At 33.1% G+C, this 15,953-nt stretch overlaps 2 protein-coding genes across 2 annotated transcripts; one reads left to right on the top strand and one right to left on the bottom strand.

The window, feature by feature from the left end:
- Positions 1-2,859: 2,859 nt before the first annotated feature.
- LOC119828662 (protein Fer3-like) lies at positions 2,860-6,481 on the top strand. Its single transcript, XM_038350898.1, has 4 exons — positions 2,860-2,901; positions 4,810-4,903; positions 5,456-5,616; positions 6,057-6,481. Exons 1-4 carry the CDS (start codon positions 2,860-2,862, stop codon positions 6,231-6,233), a joined length of 474 nt encoding a protein of 157 aa, XP_038206826.1. The 3' UTR covers positions 6,234-6,481.
- Positions 6,482-9,447: 2,966 nt separating this feature from the next.
- LOC119828544 (venom protease-like) lies at positions 9,448-14,062 on the bottom strand. Its single transcript, XM_038350728.1, has 7 exons — positions 13,921-14,062; positions 12,823-12,959; positions 12,413-12,620; positions 11,678-11,841; positions 11,114-11,219; positions 9,746-9,911; positions 9,448-9,674 (listed from the first exon to the last, which is right to left on the bottom strand). Exons 1-7 carry the CDS (start codon positions 13,982-13,984, stop codon positions 9,461-9,463), a joined length of 1,059 nt encoding a protein of 352 aa, XP_038206656.1. The 5' UTR covers positions 13,985-14,062; the 3' UTR covers positions 9,448-9,460.
- Positions 14,063-15,953: the final 1,891 nt, after the last annotated feature.

Genomic DNA, 15,953 nt, shown 5'->3' with positions numbered 1-15,953 from the left:
CAACAATACGCTTTCTTTCTGTATTATTTATCATATCAAAACATATTTAGGCCTCCCCCTGGGTGACACGTGCGGTAGCGTCATTCCACCCCATTCGACGCTCGTTATTAATATTCGACCCTTTCTGTAATTGAAGCGTGTAATACGGATGACATGTTTTGCTAATTCTTATAATTTGACACAGTTTAAGACCCTCACATTATTTTGATAGTAACTTAAGTATTGAAAAAATATATTTAAGGTAACTAGAAAAGAAAAATTATGTTTGGATTTTGTAGCAGGAATTGATGTGACAGTCAAAAGGCCTATTTTTATATACGATTATTAAATATGCTATGCTATTAAATATGCTAATACTTTAAAGAATAAAAGCTGCGGCCGAAAACAATTATTTCATCTTCTTCTTGAAATCTAAGCTGCGCTAGAGAACCAAATGTCAGCATTAGTTTCTGTAGAAACGCTGTAATACAACATATTATGGTTGAGTCCAACATTGGCTAGGGAAAGGAAGACTATCGCATACGATGGTTTTGGTCACGTTTTAAGAATGGGTCATGATAGGGACATGAAAAAGCTTATGCTGAACTTTCGTTTGATGTATGAATAGTCGCAGTTACAGGAACCGTAATATTTCTACAATTTCTTCTTGTCAACTTTTTTTTTATTTTATCTAACTTAATACAAAGCCTACGAACACATCTATTTACACATTAAACAATATTTATGAAAATTATTGACATTTTTCAAAGCAATATTTTTTATCAGTGGGATGGATTTTTTTCTTTAAGGTTTATAGTTGCATTATTTAATATCATCACCGACAACCATAACGCAGTTTTTCTTACTTCTAATACAATGAAATATTACAAATAACCTACGATGATATAATATTTTTTGCTCTAATTAACAATGCGACACACCCTTGTATACAGATTGAATACGGATTTACTTCACTTGCGCTTATTTTGTGTCAAATGTGACGAATATCCCCAACTTTAACGGAAGCCGTAACAAATCTCCATCTGTCGCTGGTGGGTTACGCCTTAGATACTAATGCGATTGAGCAATCAATAACAGATTAATTTACGCGTTTAGTTTCATTTTATGTTTGCAGGTGCAGGATGATGATCATATTTTATTTTTATAGTTATATATCTACTTAACAAACAGACAATTTCACTACATAGTATAAAAAAAGTCGCTTTCTCTGTCCCTATGTCCCTTTGTATGCTTAAATCTTCGAAACTACGTAACGGATTTTGATGGGGGTTTTTTTTTAATAGATAGAGTGATTCAAGAGGAAGGTTTATATGTATAATAACATCTATTAAACTACTATGAATTAACGGGTGCGAAGTCGCGGCAAATGCTAGTCATTAATAAACTTATAAAGTTATATAGTAGCAATTTCAACGTTATTTCCAATCTTTCACTATTCATAAGTTTCTACTTTAGATATTGTGTATGGAAGTAGCCTATTTATGACATATATTAATAAGAAAGCAATTATATTTATAAAAAAATATGTGAAATTCCTATGAGTTTGAAAGAAAAAAAACAATTTTAAAGAAATAAATGGTCTTCAGATGTACTGTATTCGTAGACTAAGTACCTTTTTAGTAGGTACTCCTACTTCTCTCGTACTCTTCGCCTGTCGATATACATACACACAAAATAATTACTATTTCTGCAATTATGTACTAGACATATAAGTATAAATCATAGTGAATGTGCGGCTATTAAGAAGTAAGCGTCTTTTTTCATAAAGTACGAGATATATTGCTCGGTATTGGGAAGGGAGGGATGGGCTCGCGAATCCTTAGATGGATTTAACAGTAAAGAAAGATATATAGAATTTATGGATTTTTGATGAGAAAAACACAGTGTTATAAAATCGTGTAAGCATTCCACCAGCTTGGAATAATAGAGGCATTATTATTATTGTTATGCTTAATATGATAATCAAAACAAAAACTATTGAACTTGAATTGTTATTAAAAACTTGTAGAAAATGTCTCTGAAATCTCCAATTTCGTCGCAACATCAAAATAAAATATAGATTCGAGCATAGAATAATATAATCATTGTCATATGGTGTTCAGGTACAACTGTATTGCGTAGTATAAATATTTTATATAGACCTAAATTTTTGTGAATTTAGTTTTAGATAAAAATAACAATGTAATATTTAATTTTGGTAAACGATAAATTTATTACTATCTACTCGTATATTTCCGCTTGCGCCTTCGCTCGCGTGAACTTCAAAATTTTGTACTTAGTGGATCATTGAAAACGTGCAGTTTGAAATTTTTCAGCTTAAGGTACTTAATTTATAAGTTGTAAAAGATGCATATATCTTGTAAACAGTTTATTTAGCAAAAATAAAACGCCTATTATTTAAAAAAAAATATTGCTGTCTTTAGAATATCTAGTGATCTTTTCATGTTAGTGGATTTCTGAAACTACAGTAATATAGTAAAACATGTTAGAAGTCAGTATTGGCCACGCCCACAGCACCTGCTGTAACCAATGAGCGAGCGGCCCCTTTAACCACCCTATTTTCATCCAATCATATCTGCTAAATCTGGTGCCAGCTCAGTTAAGGGTGAGATTTTATCGTGCAGAGCAAAAGATACTTTAAAACACATGTGCAAAGTCGAATTCTAAATGGTACCTAAAATTAATAAAGGTTCAGAAATAATTCGCTACGGTTCGAGATATAATATTTTGATTTAGTTCAGTTGTGCGGTTGCTTTTGCTGAGTGCACCAAGACACTTGGAGTTGGTTGTGGCAGTTACAGGCCATAACATTTTTACCCAAACGTGTAAGCGCCAGGTTTCAAGATTCATTTCCCGCTGATGTCCTACAGTAGCGAGACGCCGCACGTCTGGAGTTCTTCAGTGAGTGTATTTTATAAGAAAACCAGCTTTCCAATCTCAGCATGGCCCGTGTGGTAAAAGAAAATTCCATGGGAATGATATTTTGATACATAGAAATAAAAAGTATCCTATATCACTCACAAGCTTCCTAACTAACTCCAGACACAAAAATACCATAAAATTGTTCTTAATAAAGAAAAAATAAATATTGTTTTTATGTGAGAGTCGAGCACTGCTCCGCACACCAATTCTGCACAAATGGGGCCATCTAGCATCGGGAAGTACCACAGGGCTCCAGTACCCCCACAGGACACCGGCGTGAAATTATAGCATGCTACTGTGTTTCGTACGGTGAATGGGGGAGCCGGGGGCTCGTTTTTTTCATCGACAGTGATCGCTTATCATCAGACTCAATTGACCGATAATGGCATAAAAAAATAATAAAAAATAAAAACAAACACGATTTCACGTTAAAATTTTAGTGGAGACTGAGGATAACTGCTACATAAATTACAATTACTGGATATTTGAAGAATAAACAGATTTTATCCGTCTAAGAGTCATTTGAATTGTGTTTATAATATCTTAGTTAAATAAAATAAATCTGAAACTGTACATCATGTTAAATTCCTGTTCAATTATTATGTAGAGTCACTGTTATTTGCTGAAATTTCATATTAAATTACGGTAATTTGTATGATTGTGTGACGTTTTGATTTTGAGAAACCTACATCTAGTACAGTATTATTTGAGCCTGAGGTTTGATTAACTCGCTATGTCAATAATTAATCCTAAAAGTTGAAATAAGATTAAAATAGCTATCCATTTTCTGAGAAAAACTCACAATCACTATATCTATAAGTATTACAACAATAGAGATATACATTATTAATATCGACTCCTATTAGGATTTTTTAAACATCTTCAAACATTCAGCAAATACTTAAGTGTCAGAAATGAAAAGCAAATGCAGTGGGAGATATTTTTTTAAAATGAGGTATTTTATATAGTATGCTTAATATATGTATTAGTGTTGAAGATTTCAGTTAAAATTTTTTGAAGAAACTCCAAAGAGGAAAATATAGAAGGACAGAAGAATATCATAAATTTTACTGTGAAATTGATAATCATTCTTTTATATAATATCCAGACAGAAAGCAGACGGGAGAATTTTTATGAAGAATAGTTTACTATATTTTTATCATAATTATCTAATTAAAAGGACAGTGTCATTAACATATACAATATGGAATATATGTATACAGAAATATGGAATATGGACAGACTTTAGTAGTGCGTATTTTACGTTTAGATAGGAAATTCCTAATAATCTCTATATGTATGAAATTCTCGTGTCACAATGTTTGTTACAATACTCCTCCAAAACGGCTTAACAGATTTTCATGAAATTTTTTATGCATATTGGATAGGCCGAGAATCGGCCAACATCTATTTTTTATGCCACTAAATTATAAGAGAATAGCAGACTAGCGTTTGCCGGGTCAGCTAGAATTCAAGAAAAATTGTTTTTTTAAATTAATTAAATGAATTTTATTAAAATTGTTTTGGTTAATTGATCGAAATATTTTGATAAAGTCGCGCTTTATGAAGTGCATTCCACTTTCTTAAGATTAATGAATTTATTAGAAATGTTAAATAATGTTTAAACAAGTGTGAATTTCAAAACATTACCAGACGATTCGAGTGAACACATTGTGTTTCGAAGGATATGTATAAAGGAAAGACTTATTAGAAACCGTTCTTAGAAACACTTTGTTTTTAATGGATTTTAAATTTATTTATTGCCTACTTCTAGTCCCAACTCTCTCTGTGACTACAGAAGGATAAATATAGTGAATAAATCCTATTTAATATCCGTATTTTTTTATTTTCAACCGTTCTAATACAGCAAAACTGTTTTATTCATAGGGCAGCGAAGTGTCCCCATACGGACCCCTGTGGGACGCTCCACCTGCATCGGTACCGTATCCAGACATCCTGGCCTTTCCACCCGCCGACCTTGGTGAGCTTTGCATCTAACCTCTCTCGCCATCAAATTGTATCAACTAAAAACTATACTTATTTTAGAGGCCATCATTCATTCATTTCTTTTCCGAGTTACTTTAAGACGACAATATCTAAAAATAAAAGATACAACTTTCAGTAACAATTTTTCTCGAAAAATCTAGTTTCGGAATACGGGTTTTCGCGAATAATTTTTTCTGCACCACCGTGAAGCAAGGGAGCGTTATTAATGTGGATTTCTTTGTAAACAACTTTGATATGATTTATTCCGAAATTGAATTGGGCCAGCAAATTTGCATGTAAGGAAGAGAGTTGTAGCCGTGTAAATCATAAAAATAAACTAGAAATAGTGAAGATTGGATAGATCATAATTCGTCCTGAAGCGTTTTTGGTTCCATCATTTAATGGTTGTTTATGCCAAAGCCCAGAACGTTTTAAAAGATCGCGTTGTAATTCCCTTAAGGATCTAGAAACGTTCATTCTGGCGTATTAGAGTAGCCTAAGCAGTTTAAAAAGTGCCGCAATATTCTAAAAACTTTGTATTTAATAGTGTGGTCGGCAGCGGGATGTGGCCGCGGGGCTCGGTCTACTCCCGGCGGCAAGAAGCCGCGGCGGCGAGTCGCCTCCGTCGCTCAGCGGCGCGCCGCAAACATTCGTGAACGACGCAGAATGTTTAACCTGAATGAAGCTTTTGATAAATTGCGGCGAAAGGTAAGTAATCCTTTAATAATCGTATATTACTTCTGTAATCAAAGTTGATTTAATATCACTACATCAGTCACATAAAACAAAGTCGCTTTTGCTGTCCCTATGCATAAATAGCATACATTGGGAGTATACTTAAATCTTTAAAACGGATTGTGATGGTTTTTTTTTTAAATAAATATAGTTATTCAAGTAGAAGGTTTATATAACGTCTATTAAATTACTTGCCGCTGGCAGACCCTAGTAGCTGAATTTACCACACTATGAATTATTTTTTATTATTCTGTTATGTTGTAGTATGTTTCTAATATTCTGATTTAATCAATGTCAGAGCCATCAGCTTTTCCACGTATTGAAATATATTTTTTTATTCTAGTTATAGATATTTCATGGACTTGTTAATATTCGTACTGGACAGATATTATTAATGAATAATTTTTCGACAGGTACCGACGTTTGCGTATGAGAAACGATTGTCTCGTATAGAGACACTGCGGTTGGCTATCACCTATATAAGCTTTATGTGTGAGCTGCTCCATGGGTCCCCGCAACCACATCACTCCCACTCCACACTACATCCTCCGAGACACGTCTTTGACTCTGATGTCACTTGGTGCGCATAATCTCCTCATCGAGTATTTTAACATCGATAGAATCGAAAACCCATTAACGTATTATCAGGACTATCTTGGAGTGTATATTGGTTTGATTTTGATTTAATTGAAAAACTTAAACTGATCAAGATGTTAGATGGTGTTTGGTGATTAGTTAACCGTGTGGTTGGCAGGTTTTGAAAAGTGAAATCTAGTCATTGAATAATTAAGGATGCAGGAATAGAATAGAAAGGGTTCCAATTACTCATGTAATTATCTCATAGCATTTGTTTAAGTTCATATTAAACGTTCCTAATACCACGTAATTTAATTAAGTACTTAATTAAATTACGTATATGTTAATTTTTTCCCCTTTAAATTCAGAAACGAAAATGTCTGTCAATTTATTTCATTCAATTTACATGATATCGTTTCTGTAAAGATCATTAAATACTATTCATATTAATGACTCCCTAATAATGTCTACCATTATTAATCACATCACTTACGATGACGATTTGTGTGATATCTATTGTTGATACTCGTAGATGTCAAATCGATGGATATATATGCATTTGATAAAGTGGATAATTTGCTCCTACATAGAAAGTTGTTTGGCACTGGTTTGATTTCTTACTCAGGCTAAAGAACGTAAAAAATAGGCTACTTCAGGTGTTCCTCAAGGCTCGCACTTGGAGCCTATTTTATTTATGTGTAAAAGTTGCAAAATATTTATTGTGTAAAAATCTCTCTTGGATTATTTCCATATACCTACTGAAATTTCCTGCTTTTTTGTCTAGTAAAAGCAGTTCCGAGGCGATATACTAGAAAAGCCAATGTTTTTTTAAGTATAAGATAGGAAGGAACCAATTTAGGCTTCAATAGTGTAATTACCAGAGTTTGCCGTTAAAAAAGTTGATATTGAAATAAGTTGGTTTGCATAAAAATAAATTAGTGAAAGTTATACTGATATAGTATACTGATAGATTATAAACTAAAATGGCATAAAAATGCATGTTGTATGTGACGGTAATGGATTTACATCTAGTTATGCATACCTAATATTATATCGCACTTTTAAAATATAAGATGTATATTTATAAGAATTTGCCCGTACTGTACATACACAAATGTCGATCTAGTGATTGATGACCTATTTGAATTCATAGGAATAATATTGTGTTTTTATTGTTTATGATTGTAATTTTCAACATAAAATATTATAAGTATAAATTATGTTTTATTTACTAATAGACGTTTTGTAAGTATTCAGAAATATTAGTTTAATTTTGTATTTAATTATATATTTTTTATTTATTTATCGAATGAAGTATAAGCTAATTTAAGTTTTAGGCGATAGATAACTAGTATAGTATTATGTTATCTGTGGTATAACTTAAAATAATCTGGTTAGCTCAATTTGTCTTCCGTTAAAAATAATATAGATGTATAAGCTAGTTATAATAAATGTATTATAATATAAAAAATAAATCTTTATTTTATCACTTCACCCTGATTGCCCGCATAACTCCGTCAACAAAATCCTTGTTCAACAAATTTACCTAAAATGCACCTCTGAATGAATTCTGGTAGGTGGTGGGTTAATAGATACAGTGATACATATTCATTAAGGCGATTTTAAGAGCTCCGATTACCCAGTTTCTGATTGAGCTAAATTTTCGCATACTTATGATATCTGGTATTATTATGTTGTTGATAATGGAGTCAGACGCAAGATAGTGGAACTCTTCAAATTTTGTACCTTAATGGATGTAATAATTATAATATAGCCTGTTGCCATTATTTCTGATGCACCCATAGGAGTTTACGGACGAGATCATTCATAAATTAAACTGACTGCAAAATTTCAAATACGGTTCAAGTCAACTAACTAGCCAAGTACGTCGAAGGTAGGTAGGTTATAAATTCTACTACTTGCGATGTGTGTAAAATTTATTTGAACTACAGATATTTCTAAAAATACAGTATAAATCTATGTCAGTGCGTTGAATATAAAAATAAATGGAGTTTAAAAACTGTATGGATCACGAATGGTTTCTATGGAAGTATCACTCTAATTCAATAGTTTATACAATACTAGCTGCGCCCCGCGGTTTCACCCGCGCAAGTCCGTATCCCGTAAGAACATCGGGATAAAAAGTTAGCTAGTTACTACTATAAGTTATTCCAGTTCTCCAGCTGTCTACGTACCAAATTTCATTGCAATCGGTTCTGTCATCTTACAAACTTTCGCATTTATAATATTAGTAGGATTACTTTAATTTCATAGTTTATTATTCATTCAATAGAACACTACCAAGTAAATAAAATAAATTTTTGAGCATTTCGATCATTAATTAAAACTAATTAGATAATCGGAAACAATTAAAAGTCCTTAGTTGTTTATTTATGTTTTTAATGCTCGCAGTTCGAGCATGTACAATTTTAAAATGTCGTGTCGCAAAAGTAGTCACTAACACTAATGTAAAATAATTGTGACTTCGGATCAGAGTCAAAATAATATTAAAACTATTAGTGAGAGTTGTACGTGGCGACAAATGCTTGTTTAAGCAAGTCCTTTTACTTGAACCACCAAATTTGAGGGGACGCCAACAGATTCTCTCCTTACAATTCACACTTGCTCTCCGATATCATAAAATAAAATTGACATTTTATAACTATACTAAACGCTCGTCCCGGCACCGCCCGGATATCAAGATTCCTGTCTTATCCCAAGGGAGCATAAAAAGCAGCACATACCCTGCCTGTATACCAAATTTCATCAAAATCCGTTCAGTAGTTTCAGCGTGACTGACGAACAAACATCCAAACAAACAAACATCACATTTATGATATTTGTGTAATAAAAAAATGATGCTAAAAACTAAACTTTTCCTCAGTTAAGAAACACTAGCTGTGACCCGCGGTTGAAACCGCGTAAGGCCGTATCCCGTAGGAATATCGGTATAAAAAGTGCCTATGTGTTATTTCAGTTGTCCAGCTATCTACGAAGCAAAATAGTATTATTATTCACCAATAGATGTCAGGAAAAAAAACACGAATAAAACACGAATATGACATTTTCTTAAAAAAATTCCTAGCTAGATCGATTTATCGCCCCCGAAACCCCCTATATACTAAATTTCATGAAAATCGTTGGAGCCGATTCCGAGATTCCAATTATATATATATATATATATATATATATATACAAGAATTGCTCGTTTAAAGGTATAAGATTTACGTTCCCTAATTTATCATGGTTCTATTTTTTCGAAAATCCAGTCAACGTATTTTCTAACATCAGTGTATGTTCCTGGTGTATGGGTTCTGCATATCTGGGAACCATAGGATACTATACCAAATTGAACATAGCGCATTGTATCACCATAGATTTCTTCTAGTATTAGTGGCCCCCCTGAATCTCCACTGCAGGAATCTCTGTAGCGTTCACCAGCGCAGATTTGAGTTCTGTTATCGAAATTATGTGATTTAAGTATGTGGTTTTCAATGTTTAAGGTATATTAAAGCAAAAAACAAACCTTGATTTGGTCTTACACCGTACGATAGGCACATTAACTTTCAATAAGACACTAGAAGCTTCCGATGTTTCTATATTTCCCCATCCACTAACGATAGCTCGCTGTCCAATCAAATTTTTGTTTTGTAGGTTTGGATATGTTGGTAGACAGATCGGTTGAACATTAGCTGAGGGAGAGAAAACATAATCAACAACTGACACTTATGTTTTTACTTTTTCTTGTTTGTTATTGCATTTGTTTATAGTGAGATTAGCACATTCTTTTCCACCGCCCTTACTTTTTCCAAAAAATCTTGAATAATCAAATATTTTTCGAAATATTTTACTATAATTGTCATACATCATATTGACAAATCAAAAGCTGCAGCGTGGTAGGAGACTAATGCTCTAATTCGATAAAAAAAGTCTTGCCCTTAAAAGTTATTTTCTAATAATGCAATAAAGATGTGTACATAGAAACACAATGGACGAACATAAATATATACAAAATACAAAAGCAACCTGCAAACTGCAACCGGCAACCTTGGGATACAGGAAAAGTAGGAGAATATAAAGCGATAGTATGTGCAAAATAATACAAACATATCAGTGCTCGGAATTATTTATGTGTATATAAATAACTAATATCTTCATACGTTTATAACATGGTGAGTAATAAAATATCAACAATCTTATACCTTTAAACGAGCAATTCTTGTATATATATATATATGTATATATATATATATATATATATATATATAATTGGAATCTCGGAATCGGCTCCAACGATTTTCATGAAATTTAGTATACAGAGGGTTTCGGGGGCGATAAATCGATCTAGCTAGAAATTTTTTTTAGAAAATGTCATATTCGTGTTTTATTCGTGTTTTTTTTCCTGACATCTATTGGTGAATAATAATACTATTTTGCTTCGTAGATAGCTGGACAACTGAAATAACACATAGGCACTTTTTATACCGATATTCCTACGGGATACGGTTACGCAGCACGCTTACGCGGTTTCAACCGCAGGTCACAGCTAGTAAATATATTAAACATAACTAAAAAGTTGATAGGGGGCAGAGTTATGAGTTAGATAGGTATAATCGCATTTAGAATATCTATTATATAATATACTTTTATATATACACTTTTATTTTTCTAAACTTATTATAAAAGTGAAAATTTTAAGGTGTTTCAGCTTATTAAGATGTTTTCATTAATATCTGAAAAGCTTGCATCGCCGTTATCGAGGTCATAAAGCATTAAAGATTGGGAGAGCACAACCTTCTTAGGAACGGGTAAAAAGTTGCGCAGCCGTCATGACAGATGTACAAAACGATTTAGTCGCAATTAAAATTAATAAAAAGTTGAAGAAAACACTTACGAGGTGTTAGGTCGATTTCTTTGGCTACTCTTATCAAAGCAATGTCGTTCGTTCGCTTTTTTATATCCCAGTTCTCGTGCACAATGGTTTTGTCAATGAGAATATCCTAGAAACAGAATATTTCAGTATAAGATTGATGAGAGATTGGCAAAGTGTAAGAATAAGGATGCGAGCAATTGGAAGAGGAGTAAATCTCGAAAAAACTATTTTTCATTACATATATGAGCGTTGACAATGTTTCTATGTGAGGTTTGAATGATAATTTTTCGTCCAGTGTTATTCCCGAATATCCCAAATTTTTACTTATTTATTTTTTGGTTACAGTTAATTCAGTCGGAGTTATTGCATGTATAAAACATAGCTCGTTGATTAACGACTGGAGTTGGAATAGTGTTGCGCGGGAAGCGAAATAAAAAAATAATGCATCTGTTTAACTGCCTTTGCAGTGGCCCCTCTTCTTCGCTCAAACGCTTTTGCATTTATAATATAAGTAAATAACGTGAAGAATCCTCCTTCAGACAGACAGACAATATTTTATACTATAATCTCTTAGGAATGCTTTACCTGTATGTGAGTCTGGCACATATTCTGATAACAATCTTCAGTGTTACCAGTATCATATTCACCGACGCGCACACCAATAATTGTGTCTTGTATACAGTGAGCCGCAGTCAGAATGTACCTGGAGTTGATAATACTGCCACTGCATTGGAAGTCGATCCCGGTAGCTAAATATTATTATATGAATGTTATTATGTTACTCCTTTCCATAATACTATAATAATAACCGGTCCTTTGGAATTCATTCCTTAAGACACATATCAAACACACCGAGGGCGTTTACAGAGTTTTAGAACTTTTATGAGACATATTACTATCATCATTGAACATCATATTATCAACTTACTACTTACTTTGAGAATATTATGTGATTGTTTGATGATCACTACATAGTATAAAACAAAGTAGCTTTCTCTCTGTCCTATATCCCCATGTATGCTTAAATCTTTAAAGCTACGCAACGGATTTTGATGGTTTTTTTAAAAGATAGAGTGATTCAAGAGGAAGGTTCACATTATGTATAACCATATTTATTAAACTAGTCCGAATTTAACGCGTACGAAGCTGCGGGCAAAAGCTATTTAAAATTATATGTAATAATAATCCAAACCGTAGTCGTCATAATATCATAAACAAATAACTATAAATTTCTGAAACGACGAAACCAAACCAATTCAGAACATGTCCATAAAGGGATCACCAAAAAGCGATTACTCTAAAATAAAATCAAACGATTACTTTTTTTATAGGCAATCAGAGTCATCCAAGGGAATTCATAAAGCCCTGCGATGTTGCCTCCAACTATTCGATAATCGTCCATCTCTCCGCACGTTTCTGGTAGCAGCGATGTTTTATCATTGATTTTATTCAGTGCAGGTTCTGTATCCTGAGCTCCCATTGTAGACTTGTTTTGAATGTTCTTTGTACTAAAATCAGAACAGCAGACCTGTAAACAAATTATCTATGGATAGTTCCAGATGGACATAGTTCACCAACCACAATGAATTGTTTTAAATAAATTATATGAAAAATGAATTATACTAAAACATCATGTACAATTTTACAATTCGTATTTTCCAACCACTTTAGAAAAATTAAATGTTTTTTTATTAAAAAAAAAAATAATGTCTGTAACGCATTGTTTTCACCTTGTACTGTTGTTCATCTTCATCGTAGCCACACACAGCCCGCATCAAACTATTCTTTGTTTCATCGTTTCTTTTGTATTGAATTAGAAGTAAGACTGGTTGACACGAAGTGATGAGCTGACAGTCACTACATTCCCCTGCAAGGTATGACACAGATAGCTATATAATTTAATTTTTAGTTTTATAGCATTGAAATGCTTTATAAATGAGAAATTTTGAAAGAATAGAAAAAAAATTTTCTGAAATGAAAAAAAATCCTGCCTCGTGATCAAATTTTTTTCTATTCTTTCAAAATTTCTCATTAGCTATATAATTGTAAAAAAATTGGCCAATTGCAAGTCGAACATATACGGACGTACTATATAACGTGCTAAGGGAACTAAGGGTTCCGTCCAGATACGCTAAAGAGCAACTGCAAATAAAACTTCATCACCCATCTAACTTATGTCTATGCCGAAGAAACCGTGGGTTATGTCCATACCATACGTATGCAACCGACTAAAACCCAACCGTGTTCCGACTCGCTGCTTTAGACGGGACTGCGGGAACACATTCTCTACCGCGTGTCCCGCCCAGCACATGCCCGATTCCAGGCCCTCCGCTCGGTTGATCACCAACCAAATCATCATCAAACTCAAACCTTTATTTATTCAATTAGACTTATGGAAAGAAAAAGCACTTTCAATCATCGTCAATTGCAAACAATCGCCATAAACAAAGTTTTATAATTGGTTTTTTTTCGAAAGCTAAGTTTTTACAGAGAAGAGCCGGCAAGAAACTCTGTAGTTGACGTTGACGAAAATCCAGTAAGCCATTCACTACACTCATTATATTGAGTTAGTTGCTTATACGTAGGCATATTATAATACTAGCTGCGCCCCGCGGTTTCACCCGCGTAAATCCGTAAATATCGGGATAAAAAGTTACCTAGTTACTACTATAAGTTATTCCAGTTCTCCAGCTGTCTACGTACCAAATTTCATTGCAATCGGTTCAGTAGTTTTTGCGTGAAAGAGCAACAAACACACAACATCATGACAAACTTTCGCATTTATAATATTAGTAGGAAGGATAAGAATAGAATTATAATTTACTTACTGCATGATACATTTCTACAAATTTGTTGCACAGTTACAAAGAAAATTATGATTTTAAGGAACATCACGCAAAATATTAACAAAATTAGGATAAAACTATTGAATTAAAGGATACAACGTCCTCTTGTAAATGAACACCATGATTTATTAAATTATTATTATGATATTGCTCTAATAAAATAACTGAATTTGTTGCTGTTATCACATCCGACGTTTCTTATCGCTTCGGTTTTTACTTTTTATTTTGCATATGTTGCCGTAAAATTGTAAACACAGAAACTAAACTAACTCGCGAGATGTTAAACTATTGAAAAATGATTCACTTCGATAATTTATAACTACCGAAAGATAATGCTTTAAATTATAGGCAATGTTTCGGATCATAATTTTTCGACATTGACAATATTATAATAAGAACTTTAAAGCATATTATTGGTGAACAGATCATTGCTAAAACATGAGTTAACAGGCTCAGATTATAATGACTCCGTTTTCAATTAAGGCGAATGTTTGAGTTCCGATCCGTGAGGAATTGGGATAGGAAACAAAGTGTGTCTAACACCCAAAAAGTTCGATGATATGGTTGTGATTTGTGAAATCGTAGTATGAGATTATAGGCATTCTCTGAATAGGAATTTCAAAAGTCTACATCGTATATATACGATCGATCTTACGAAAGAGATAGCGATAGTTCGAAATAAGTTATTATCCGATTATTAACAAAGGACATGAAGTAACCTATATAACTACATAGGGCTGGTTTTAGAGTGACGCTGACGGTACGCTGACCCGAAACGGAGTGGGTCTGAAGTCGGTTAAAATTTTGTTCATTTTTTTTATCTATATAGTGCAAAACAAACATTAATTTAACGGCTATCGGATGTGGATTACCACTGCTAATTATCATAATATAGGTACCTACTATAAATTATTTGTCATGTATCTCGCTGAGCTAGGGGGCTGATTTTGTCATCAATCTGTTTTTTGCCTCATTTTAGACGTAGCGTTTGCATGCAGACAGACAATAAATTGTATGCAAATAACAAAAAATCGAGTCTGCCTCCCCCATTTAGTATCACAAGTAGTAACTTACTTTATAACTATCTACTGCCTACTTGACTTGGTTGGCACCGACTTCAAATGGATGAGTGACGATGAGGATGGAGAGGATGAGGGTAGCGCTTACACTCATTATATTAATTTATTACATATCATAAAAATGTGGTTAACAGAGAGATGCTTCTACTCAGTAAATGAATTTTTAGATGACAAACATATAAAAACATTAAAATTTCTCTCTAATCCAATTATGAAACTGTGATTAAATATGTATTTAAAAATATGAAATTTGTATGCCAATTGTTTGGCGAATTGTGTGGACTATATTATTGTTGACCATGTGAACTCTGTATTACCACAATTCAAACAAATAAATGATTATTATTTAATTATACATTTGGAATCTCCCATATGAATTATTGTGACTGGTAAACCCCAATTAAATACAAAACATTGAAAACAGTAGCATAGAATAATAAGTATAAGTACAGTAGATATATTTACAAACACTCTACATATAAATTACTAGTCGCTCGTACCGGCTCCTCCCGGAATGACCCGGGTAAAAATTAAGATAAAATGCAGGCTACGGCATCATGAAAATGCGCATAAAAACAACCCTTAGTTCAAGCCGGTTTATATTTGAAATACGGAAAAAAGCCACCAACCAGTTCCATTTGAATTGGAAATTACCTGGTTGGTAACTATCGAAATACTCATATAAAATTTCTGCCCAATCGCTTCAGCCGTTTAGAAATTTTGTAAAAAAGATAAGCACAGAAGGATCATTCTTTCTACCCGTTCTCGTATTACTTGTTATCCCGTAGGAATAAAGCATTTTCCCGCTATACAATCTAACCTATTTTCATCAGGATAATGTCGGGATCTAATTGTAAAATAATTTTTCAGATCGGTTGAGTAGTTCCGGAGCCCTTTTAATGCAAACATAAACGAACAAAGATACACAAAGAAATC

This window comes from Zerene cesonia, chromosome 8 (genome assembly GCF_012273895.1).
Source record: "Zerene cesonia ecotype Mississippi chromosome 8, Zerene_cesonia_1.1, whole genome shotgun sequence".
Classification (NCBI taxonomy): Eukaryota; Metazoa; Arthropoda; class Insecta; order Lepidoptera; family Pieridae; genus Zerene; species Zerene cesonia.
The sequence above is the reverse complement of the archived record's forward strand: the minus strand, read 5'-3'. Positions and strand labels throughout refer to the sequence as shown.